General features: G+C 39.8%; 1 protein-coding gene across 2 annotated transcripts in view; it reads right to left on the bottom strand.

Annotated features, from left to right (window-relative positions):
- igdcc4 (immunoglobulin superfamily, DCC subclass, member 4) overlaps positions 1-9,175 on the bottom strand; it is a 146,852-nt gene extending 137,677 nt beyond the window's left edge. For both annotated transcript variants that reach the window (XM_073033192.1, XM_073033191.1), the window contains exon 1: positions 8,902-9,175. In XM_073033192.1, coding sequence (XP_072889293.1) covers positions 8,902-9,109 — 208 coding nt within the window. In that variant the 5' untranslated portion in view covers positions 9,110-9,175. The remainder of the gene's footprint in view (positions 1-8,901) is intronic.
- Between the last annotated feature and the right edge of the window lie 3,444 nt (positions 9,176-12,619).

The following is a 12,619-nucleotide window of genomic DNA, read 5'->3' as shown; positions in this document are numbered from 1 at the left end:
ATGGTGCTCCTTTCCTTTCCCCCCCCCCACTCTAAAAATGTACAAAACAAAAATAATATACTAATTTCAACCATAATGTTGAAAAGAATGTTTCATCTTTAACTTTATGACTTTTTGAGATTAGTTCATCTTCTACTCACTTAACTATTCACAGTAACAGAAATTTTGACCAGGGGTGCCCAAACTTCTGCATGTCACTCTATTCCAAAGTGATTTACAATTAATAAAGTACTCCTGAAATGTAATTTAAGAGAAGTGGCACAGTAAATAAAATGTTGTGATAAACTGTGATGTTGATTAATATCCAGATATTGGAAGGACAATGAGAGTGATCTATCTTTCTTCAAAATAATGCAATGTGATCTTTCAAACATAATGAGACCAATGACAGACTTACAGTTTAACATCTCAACCTAAATAAGATGTCCCCAACAGTTCAGAATTCCCAGAGTTCACCACTGCAGTCAGTTGTTTTTTTTTCTCTGATGTTTTCTCTCAACGGAATGGGATTTAAACTCACGATTTCTGACTCCAAGGCAAATCAAATACCATCTGTTCCAATTTAAAGAAACAGCATTAGCATAGTGGTCATGAAAGAGGTACATCAATATATAATTAGGGATGTGCCAATCCCTAACAAACCATGAAAAGGCTTTTTATTTAAGTGAGCTTCAGTAGTCACGCACTTTGATATTACACCTCCTTTTCTCTATAAAAATTCAGTCACTTTCATGCTAACAATTAACTGAAAGCAAAAATTGAAATCTTGATATATGTCTGTAGCTTGTGTACTATATCTGGAAAGAGATCTTTTTCCCCAGCTATTGCCAACATCCTCCATCATTAATTCTGCACTGTCATCACTTATTCCAAAACCCAAGTCTCATCTTAGCTGAACTATCTGATTCAGTGTTAGGTTACTCCAAAGCAAAGATTCTGAGCATTTATCATCTCCGTGACCTCCATAGCTAGAAGGATTCAGCATCTGTCTAATTACGGTGCCTTGTAAACCACCAACATCCATTTATTTAAGCTTTAGAATTTTCTCCCCTTTTAAGATAGTCATTAAAACCTGTTTCTAACCAAGCTTTTGATCACCTGTCCTTGTGTCTGGCTGTCAAATTTTGTCTGATCACACTCCTGTGAAGTACTTGAATATTTTTACAACTAAATAAATGCAAGCTGCTATTGTGGTAAGGCATGCAATCGGAGATGCAAGGGCACATTCAAAATGGAGAAGGCATAAGTGTAGATAGTCAAGAGCAGAAATGGCTCTGAAAAAAAATGCATGGGATTGTTAAGAGTAATACATTGAGAGACACAAATGGAGAAAAATCGAAACCAAGATTTTTAAGGGGAAGAATTCGAACAATTTTATTTGTCTGAATTAAATAAGAATTATTTTCCTCCCAAGCTACTGAAACATTAATCCATCAGCTGTATACTGCCAATCACTGTTCAATATAACCATGGAAAGTACCTTGTCCTTGAGTATTCTAGGATGTCCAAAAATGTTTTTGAATTTAAAATGGTTCATTCAATCTGCAGACTCAAGTACTAAGTAAACACTAGCTGAATACTAGATCACACTTTATCCAAAATTTGAAGCTTTGTACAACATATTTGCATGGTATTAAATTATGACTATCAATGGCAACATGGGATGTACTATGTGACTCAGCACTAGAGATGATTATATTAGAACTAAGAACTTTTTACCCAAGAATTGTATTTCTCGTCTGTATCATAGAAATAAAATATCTATAGACATAATAGATATAAAATATAGATCATGGAAATCTAAGGTTGAAATATTTCATGTAGCCATTCCATACATCTCACATTTTGGCTGCTAAAGAGAGATATATTGATTCCATTAATACTATATATGTCTTCAGCATTAAATAATAAGACCTTCCTTTATCCATGCTCTTGGCTACAATTCACAGATCATGCTGCAATGTTGATATATGCTTACAATCCAGTTCATGGGCAACCTAGTTTACTTCAGGTAAGTTATAAAAAACATTTTTATGTTCAGGTAAACTAATTTTCATTAGTGGGTCCATCAATTGCAACTTCAAAATCCTGGAACAGTTCTGTACTTGGAGCTAACAACATAATAACACTTCATAAAATTCATGATGTCAATTTTATTAATAGGATGCAGAAAGTATAATAATGACAATAAAATTTGTAGACCTAAAGTATGCACCACACACTATAGCTAAATCTCAAAGATGACGGTTTTAGATTTTATTGAGCCAAGTGGAATTCCTTCAAGCTGTTTTGGAGGTTTAGATTTTGCAACACAGATTATGAGAGCAAAATTCATTTCAATCTATCCATTCCAAGTTTCGCAAAAGTGAAAGACACACATCTTGTTCATACTTTTGTTGATTTGGATTGTGCCAATAGTAGAGATGTAAGAGCAAGAAATAATCTAAAACTAATTCCAGCAACTAATTATCAGCCATGGTTTATGGAGATTTCAGCTCTTAAAGCTTCTGCATAAAACCTTGGTAAACTTATTTTTAAAAAATAATGAATTTATGTCTAAAATTCTAAATGCCACTGCATTAAGGAAGTTACAAATTTCTAATCAAACATCATGTGATTTTATGCCTCAGTGACTGCACTCTGATTTAAGATTATATAAGTTGATTCTGAAACCCCCCCCCCATTGGAAGTAGCAGAATTTCTGTATTTATCCACTAAAATCATAGCTTAATATGTCTATATCTTTTCATAAATCTCCTGCTCCTAATGACCTAATTTAGCAGATCTCCTAAGTTAATATAATTTACAAACTTTTATAACAAAGCTTGGTTGCTTAATTCTAATGATTACCATGAAAATTGCAAAGAGCTGAGCAGCGACCCCACACCCATACAGTTGCCCCCCCTTCCCTAACCACTTTCCTCTTTCCAACATACTATCTACCTCAAAGGATTATAAAAATGTAAAATATAGAAGCTGAAATGTAAATATAGAAGCTGAAACAACTAATAATTTTAAAATGGAAGTTGAAACATTATTGAACCTCAAATGTATAAAAGAAGTGGCCAGGACTGTAGATGATAAACACTCAAAGACACTGGAGGAACTCAGCAAGTCAGGCATCTTCTATGGAGGGGAATGGACAACATTTCCCTCCATAGATGCTGCCTGACCTACTGAGTTCCTCCAATCCCTTCAAGAGTTGCACCAGATTCTCAGCATCTGCAGACTCCCGTGTCTCCTCTGTGGATGAATAGCTCCTTCTGTGCCACAACAGACTCACAAATCAGAGAACCTTCCCTTTATCCTTCTGTTTTTTTATCTTCCAAGTGATTTCTGCCTCATGACTCAATCATCTTTGCAAATAATCCAGTAGCTCTTTGACAAATATCTCCTAAAAATTTTCATTTCCAGAAACTTCCCAGTATATATAAAAAAAATTAATCTAGATTAGTTAAATCATCACCTACTTTTTACAGATCCAGGCTGACTCTGTGTGATCAGCCAATGCTTATCCAAGAGCCCAGTCACTTTGTCACAGTGATATATTTTTGACAGTGAGTGAACACTTGGGCCAGCCAATATAAATTAGTCCAAACCACACACCCCAAGCTATTGTTCTTATATATTTAAACAGTGGCACTTGGAGGAATGGCTTAGATGAACATCCCTATTTTAAAATCTGCAAGCCTGTTTAGTTTTTCATTCTCAAGTCTCATTGGGTACATGGATAGAAAATGGTTAGAGGGCTATGGGTTAAACACAAACAAATGGGTCTAGCATAGATGGAAACCTTAGTCATCATGGATGAACTGCGTGAATGGCCTGTACTTATCTATAACTCTATAACCTTTTATAATTGCTTAATATGTTAGATTCCATCACCTTTCTAAGAAAAAAATGAGCTTCTTCCCTTTAGATTTTTGCTAGTAGTTTTAAAAATGTCACTACTAGTCATTAGTTCATTCAGCAAAGGAACAGGCTTTCTTCATACGGCCCCTGAAATGCCCCATCATCTTGCAACTTTTGGGTTTTATGTTAAAAGGATTCAACAGCCTAATAATGTTATAAAACACTGCCTCAACAATGAAATTTCTCATCTCTAGTATTGTCAAATTAAACTCTGTGCTCTTTCTAAGTCTTAGTAAAGTGTGATGACTCTTCCAATTTCCTCATCAATTTCACTTTTACTGTGGTTTCTGGCACTTATTACCCAACCACAAGTTGCAATTGAGATAATGATAGTGGATCACCTTCTTGAAACAGTGTAGTGCATTTGATGAAATCACGCCGACAAAACTGTTACAAAGGATTCTGATGCAGAAGCAATGAGAAAAAAAAACCTACAAAATACTGGAGGAACTCAGCAGGCCAGGCAGCATCTGTTGCAAGGAGTACAGTCAACATTTCAGGCCGAGACCCTTCAGCAGAATCCTTTTCCATTAATGCTGCCTAACCTGCTGAGTTCCTCCAGTATTTTGTGTGTTGCTTGGATTTCCAGCATCTGCAGATTTTCTCTCATTTGTAAAAGCAACATCAAATTGGGTGGTTCGTGGTTTCAAAATGGAAACTTGGAAATAATGGTGGTCTAGCTTTACTTTCCAAGTAGGTAATGGAGAATGAGGTCATGTTATTTGAAGCCCTGCTGACTTGCTACAATGTGTTCTCTGTACTGCATACACCACTACCATGATACAATGAAATTTTATAATGGAAAACTTAAAGGAAGGAGCTTATTCCGAGTAATATGAAAAATCATCAGCATTGTAGAGCAGCCTAAACCTAGTTAGGCAACCATGTTATACTCCTTACATCGATGGTATAGGGGTTTGGAGGAATCAAGAGGAAGTCATTAATTAAAAAATACCCACTACCTGAACTCTTCTAGCTGTCTCTGCCTTAATATATGCCTGGCCACCTTAACAGTATCTAGTCAATGGTGACAATCCCTGAACAAACCTTACCTCAGGTTGTTAATGTTCAGGTTAACAATACTGACTATCAAGGAGACATGATTAAGTTGCTGGCCATGGTCACTGAATGGCTGCTATGTGGCACAAATATTGATTTTGCCTGACTAGTGGCACATCCCCTGTCAGACCAATTTCAAATATTATCCAGATCTCACTGCACACAGGCCAGAACTGCTTCCCTACCTGGGAAACTGGAATAGAGCAGAACACTATAGAGTCACCAGTGAACAACTACACTCCTGTCTTTAGTGAAGTCAAACTCAACTCCAAAGCAACTGCAAGCAGTTGGGCCCAAGATGCTGCTGAGTTACTCCTACAACTACATTTTGCAGCTAAGTTGGTGAGCTAATTGCCCACCAACAACCATCTTCCCTTTCTACAACCTGATTCCAATCGTTAAAGATCCCACTTTTTGAGGGAACCCAGGTTCCCCATTTAGTCAATTATTGTCTTGATAACAAGGGCAGGCATGTGCATTTTAGTTAGGAAATTATTTTATTTAAATTTGTACCACCATAATAATGAGGTATGGATCATATTGATCTATGTGGGCCAATGGGTTAGCTCAATGAGCTCTTAACAGTATTATTACTCCTAGCAAAGCCTGGCTCTCTCTAGATCATCTTATATAATCCGAAATGCACAAAAAAACATGTCATTTGTAGAGCGAGGTTGTAGGATTATTTTGTTATGACTGTGCTTATGTTCACTCCAAACCCCTCTTGTATTTTAATTGGTTTTGTTTTATATGTAATTGAGCCAACTTCTTACCCTAGCTCCTTCTTAAGAGTTTAAGTACAGTAGTTAATTTTTGATTATTTGACTCAGTCAGCTCCATCAAAGAAACAAGCATCCCCATCATCGAGAACATCTTCAAGAGGCACTGTCTCAGGGCAGCATCCATCCCACACCATCCAGGACATGCCCTCTTCTCATTATTACCATCAGGGAGGAGATACAGGAGCCTGAAGACCCACACTCAATTCGGAAATGACATTTCCCCTCTGCCATCGGATTTCTGAACAATCCATGAACCCATAATCACACCTCATTATTTATTTTTGTAATTTGTAGTAATTTTACACCAAATTTCACGTCATACAAGTCAGTGATAATAAAACTGATCTGGACTGTGAAACCATTCCAGGTGTACTTGCTAGAAGTATAAATTGAAATGTGTATACCATGGTTTAATAGTAATCATTATTCTTTGAGTAATACATACCATATTGATAATTGCTTTGAAAGACCTCCACAGATATACTCTAATCCTATTTTTGAAGGAATGGCTTTGCAAATATAATTCATACTCTTACAGAAGTCACTCCATGTCTCCTAACAATGCCCTAATTTTTTTCATATGCTGGAGGATATCTAGAAATGACCAAAATGTTTCACAAACTTCACAAAGTATGTAAGACTATGTGACAATATTCTGCTGGCAGTTTATGAAAATAGATCAACAAGCATTGTCCTTATCACTAAACAGCAAAATGAAAAGTTTAGGATGGATACAACAAACCAACAGTACTGGATGTGACAAGCTGTGACTCTGCAGTCAACAGACAGAGCCTAAGGGGATGAACACACGTGACAACCATAATAAAAAGAGCTAGGAATTTATTCTAGAAAAACAAAGGAGGAACTAGCAATGACCTAACTGACATTTGCTAACACAATCCAAACTTCCAAACAAAGTAACCGTTAGGAATTACCTGCTCCGGTCTACAGAGCAAAGTGAATCCCTGTCACAGTTCATTCCTGTTTACCCTCCTGGAGCCCCATAAGACCCCACCCCTCTGCAACCCAACCAGACAGCAGCAGCCACAACGCAGATTTTAAATAGACTGGGGATTTAGAAGATTGGCATATTTTTCGTCTCTTTGCAATTAAGGAGTTTACTGCGTAGAGGAAGGGGGATTACCTAAGCAGAAGCATGATTTAAAATGGACCAGAATATTAATACCATGATCATTATAAATCATAGGGTGTGTAACAATTCAGTGCCATGAATTCATGTTATGTAGCCCACTGCAGATAAATAGAATAACTCTCCAACCCCAACGTTCAGGTCATTGAAAAATTTACCCAGTTATGCAGCATGTGGAATTGAATGAAGGACATATTTTGACAGGCTAGCTTTAAATACTTTTTACAAGTTTTATTATATTAATTCTACTCCTACAATTGAGATTAACCTTACCCTTTGGCAGTAAAACCAAAACTTGACAACATAATCTTTTTTAACAATGTAATATCATTAAGCTGGAGTAAATCAAGCAATCAATTTCCTGTTAAGTTTCTTTCTCCTACATTTTCTTTATTTTATTTGGATTTTGCAACTTTCATCAACCATCATCCTATGATTCCTAATGCTTCTTTATTTTTTCAGCTTTCTTTTATCTCACCATCACAAGCATTCAGCCTTTTGCCAAGTGTCTGATTTTACTTATTTTCAGCTTCAACCCTTCTTATGCATCTCTTTCATCCACCCTCCCAAACTCCATCTGCCTGCAGCTCTAACTGCCTTGATCCAACCCATTTAATTGTAATCACTATGTTCCAGACCCAACTAATTTATCACTGCACTAACAATGCAAAATGTTGGAGGAACTCAGTAGGTCAGGAGAGAAATAAGAGTCAATGTTTCAGGCCAAGACCCTTCCTTGGGACTGGAAACAAAGGAAGAGGAAGCCTGAAAAAGAAAATGGGGGAGGGGGAAGGAGCAGCAGAGATGAATGGTCTCGACCCAAAATGTCGACTCTTTATTCCTCTCCATAGATGCTGCCTGACCTGCTAAGTTCTTCCAGCATTTGTGCGTGTTACTCTGGATTTCTAGTATCTCGAGTCCCCACCTGTATGTTTTAATGCACCTGTTCACTCCCATCTGATCCACGCCACAATCTGCCTGGATCCAGTAACCCCTCAAAACACTCAGACCTGTATGCTGCCAATCTCACCCTAAACCCAAGGACCTTATGTGCCCCCTCCTTAGCCCAGCTGTCCCAAAACTCCATCCTGAATCACAGCCAACCCTCCCAAAATGCTTTCAGCGAGTTAGACAGCATCAACGAAGGAAAATGGACAGTGGATATTCCAGCCACAATACCAACACCCCCCCCACCCCCACTCCACACATAGATGGTGCCTAACAGGCCAAATTCCTGTAGCAATTTGCTGTGTTCTAGATTCCAGCATCTACAAGCCTGACAACCCACCAACATTGAAACCACCCCTCTTCTGTATGCCCGACCCATTCAACCCCCCCCCCCTTTCAGATGCTGACCAACAGCTTTTGTACTCCGGATTCCAGCATCTGCAATCTATTGAGCCTGCCAAACTCACCAACCTTGGAGTCGCCCCTCCCAGAATCTCTTATCCTCCTCAATCCCTCTTTCTACCTTCTTTCACCCCATCCTTATCAAGTGTCCTCCCCCCCCCCCACCCCACCCCAATGTGACCGTTCCTCTCCCAGTTAAACTAGAATCAGCCTGGCCGCTTCCCCTGCATTAGAATAAGTGCGTATAAAAGTACTTGAGTGGTCAAACAGGGGAGGGAGAGAAAGGCGCTGTTTAAATACCGGTCTTTCATCGAAATGCAGTGGCACGGAGAGAGAGAGAGATATATTCTCCCTCCAACTGTTGGGACAGGTGCGATCACTATTTTTTAACCCTACTCGCCGCCGCCCCTCCCGTCAGCAGTAACACACCCTCCCTTCTCGAATATCCTTCCCTCTCGAACCAAAACACGAGCACATGGGGAGAGGGGGTCTCCGACCGGAGGAGGTGGGCAGCCCGCAACCGTTCTCCCCTTCTGTCCTACTGGGACTGTCCCGTGTCCCGTCTGTGAGGGTCGGGGGTGGGGAGGAGGAGTAGAGCTCGCATGGAGTGAGGGGAGGGGGCTCTGGGCTGGAGGGTCCGCCGCTCACCTTCCGTCAGCAGCACAGTCAGAATCCAAGTGAGAAGGCAGTGCCAGCACAGCTGTCCGAGCGCCATGTAAACACGTCGTGAGCAGTAGCAGCGGCGGCAGCGAGAGGAAGAGAGAGCGTGTGTGTGTGTGAGAGAGAGAGAGGGCGGAAAAACAAATAGACCGTCAAAGGGTACCGCTGGCACTACCGAGCCTCCTCCCTCTATCATCCATCGCCATCTTGTGCGTGTGAGGGAGGGAGGGAGGGTGTGAGAGAGAGAGAGAGGGGAGGGAGAGGAGCGCCAGTTCCCCGAGCAGGCGGGAACGCGCGGACACGCGACGGCGGGCGGCTGTGCGCGCCGCGTGCACAGCGCGCGCGATGCCAGGAACGAACGCGCCTTGGTGTCGCGGGCTGAGTGTCTTCCCTCCCACGCCTACCTACCTGTGTTAATCATCACCTCCCTCCCCCTCGTGCTTACGGACAGTTCTCCCGGTGGGACCGGTGCGGTTAGTTGGCTTGGGCTCTGCTTGATTAAACTGGGTTATTATGTTAAGCCTTGCTGGATCATGCCAAGTTGGATTGTGCTGCGCTAAACTCTGCTGGATCATGGCAGGCTGAACTTTTGAGTGTGCAAGACTGGATCCTGCTGGGCTGAATTGCACTGGACCCAATGCAACCCAGCAGAACACCCCGCCACAGCCTGTGAGAAATTTGTACGTTCTCCCTGTGACCATGTGGGTTTCCTCCCACCCTCCGAAGACGTACTGGTTGGTAGATTAATTGGTCATTGTAAATTGTCCCGTGATTAGGGTAGGATTAAATCAGGGGGTGGCTGGGCAGTGTGTCTGGGAGGTCCTATTCCACTCTGTACTGTATCTCAATGAATAAATGCCAGGTAGGGATGGACTGAGTTCTGTTGGGTTGTGCTGGGCTCAGCTGGATTGTGCCAGCTAGGTCAGGTTTGGATTGTGTTTTCTGCCCCAAATAGGACAAATAATTGTGGGCTGAGCAAACCACACAGGGTAAGTAGAGAGCAGTGGGATCTTCTTGTTGGGGCCTATTATTGGGCATATCCCCCTGTTCTCCGACACTTTAGTTTGTTTTGGTCCTGGCTCTAAAGTATATGCATTCCTGGACCAGTCTCATGAGTCAGTTTAATTGAGCTAATAACAATGTGACCGAGCGTAAACGTCCAATTTTGATGTGTTTTGCATGAATCTAGCAAATTGAATTAGATATAAATCTGCCTGAGTATAATCACAGTATAATGTCCAAACACATATGATTCAACAGTTGGAATATTGAAATTGCAATATATTTGAAGTAATTTAATTGTAATTTAAATATTTGTATGTATTAGTACGTATAGGTTTGAATCAAATGCTGTGTTATTAAAGTTAGCAACCATCTGATTAAAAAAATTAAAATGTGGAGTTAACTAATGGCCATTGATTTCTATTAAGCTATTCACAGAGCTCATCAGCCAGAACAAGTTTATTTTTGAGCTTTTCCATAGCACATTGTTCTATTCTAATTTGTGTTATACTATCACTCATTTTATCCTTTAGTCACTCTTGCCTTCCATCCTAAAAATGACCTTTGGCTTTACATTTCCTTCCTCCTCTTTAACCATTTTCCCAAAATAAAATCTGCTCCCATTCTGATGAAAGGCCAATAAATGGATATACATTATGTTTTATATTCAAGTAGCACACACAAAATGCTGGAGTAACTCAGCAGGCCAGGCAGCATCTATGGAAAAGAGTAAATGCTTGATGTTTTGGGCCGAGACCCTTCATCAGACCAAAGCGTTGACTGTTTATTCTTTTCCATAGATGCCGCCTGGCCTGCTGAATTCTTCTAGCATTTAGTATGTGCTGTTCAGATTTCCAGTATCTGCAGATTTTCTCATATCTGTTTTATATTCTATGGTTGTCACTTGTTTTTTTGCCATTTGCACAATTTGTTCCTTTTTTTGAGTATTGTGAGTTTTATGTTTTCTTTGGACAGGTTTCATGCTGTTTCTTTGTTTCATTGCTGTCTGTGGAAAGGCAAATTTCAGGGTTGTATATTGCATACATACTTTAATAAATGTACTTTTAATCTTTGAATCTTTCTCCCACAACAGATGCTGCCTAACCTGCTAGGTATTTCCACCATTTTCTATTTTCATTCCAGATGTTCAACAACCGTTTTAGTTTGGTCTCATTCCTGCTGAATTGAACTGGCATTTGCCAGTACTTTCTGCACCTGTTTGTGCTAATTTACAAACTTGACCTGAGAAATTTCACAAAAGTAGCAAACCTAGTCCTTCATTCAATGTCTACCCAATATCTCAATTAAAAGACCGTTGTAGATTTTAATGTACAAACAAAGCATATATTTTAATCCCTAGTACTGGTAGCTACAATCCATCTTACACAGCCATGGCTCACAGGATAAAGCACTCACTTCTGAATCAGACAATTCAACTGTGAGACCATGGATTTAAGTTAAAAAATATCTAAGTTGACAGTCCAATACAGGACTGAGGGAGTATTGTATTTTCAGAGGTAATCTTTTTTGAATGAGCTGTTCAACAGTGGCTATATTTCATTAAGAGTTTGACGACATTTGGTTTGTCAACTAAAACACTCAAACTTCAAATGTAATGTGGTGAGTATTCTGATTGGCTGCATCATTGTCTGGTATGGGGGGGCACTGCACAAGATCGAAATAAGTAGCAGAAACTTGTAAAATTAGTCAGCTCCATCTTGGGTACTAGTCTCCGTAGTATCCAAGACATCTTCAAGGAGCGGTGCCTTAGGAAGCCGGCATTCATCATTAAGGACCCCCATCAGGCAGGACCTGTTGTTAACATTGGGAAGGAGGTACAGAAACCTAAAGCCAAACACTCAGCGACTCAAGAACAGCTTCTTCCCCATGCTATCCGATTTCTAAATGGACATTGAGCCCACGGACACTACCTCACTACATTTCTATTTCTGTTTTTTTGCACTACTTATTTTAACATAACTACTTAATAGATGTGTATATACTTAGTGTAATTCAGTTTTCTCTCTATTTATTTATCATGTATTTCATTGTACTGCGGCCGTAAAGGTAACAAATTTCACGACATACGCCGGTGATATTAAACCTGATTCTGAAACTGAGACCCTAGCTGTTCGCTCGATGGCATAAATTACCAGATGCTATTTCAACAAGAGGAAAGAGATTTGCACCAAATGCCCTTGCCAGTAATTTCCCCATAGCTGATATTGCTGAAAACAGATGATTCCATTATTATCTCTGTCCTTTAGATTTAATGTATGAAATTCAACTGTTGACAATAATACTTCAAAAATACCACAGTGGTTCTAAAGTACTTTGAAAGGGCTATATATTTTGAAAAGTAATGCATAAAATTATTTTATACTGTCCTGAAACTTCCTCTGTTGAGGTTTATTAAGACCCTGCAGTACGTGGGGAAAGATAGAGGTATCTCTGATACTGAAACTTGAAGATTAGGCGAAAACTTTTAATTGTTAAAGGTCACACTGCCCATAATATTCCAAGAGCACACAAGGCCCAAAATTCATTCTTGCCTTTTTTGACATGCGGAGTCCATTGTGATGCAGCTCCACTTAGAATTGTTAGCACCATTACTCACATCTATTTTCAGGCATCCAGCATAAAATATCAGCGGGTGAATTGCACAATGCAGCCAAATAGCAAGTAGAGAGCTGAGAATCATGAT

This window comes from Hemitrygon akajei, chromosome 30 (assembly GCF_048418815.1).
Source record: "Hemitrygon akajei chromosome 30, sHemAka1.3, whole genome shotgun sequence".
NCBI lineage: Eukaryota > Metazoa > Chordata > Chondrichthyes > Myliobatiformes > Dasyatidae > Hemitrygon > Hemitrygon akajei.
The sequence above is the reverse complement of the archived record's forward strand: the minus strand, read 5'-3'. Positions and strand labels throughout refer to the sequence as shown.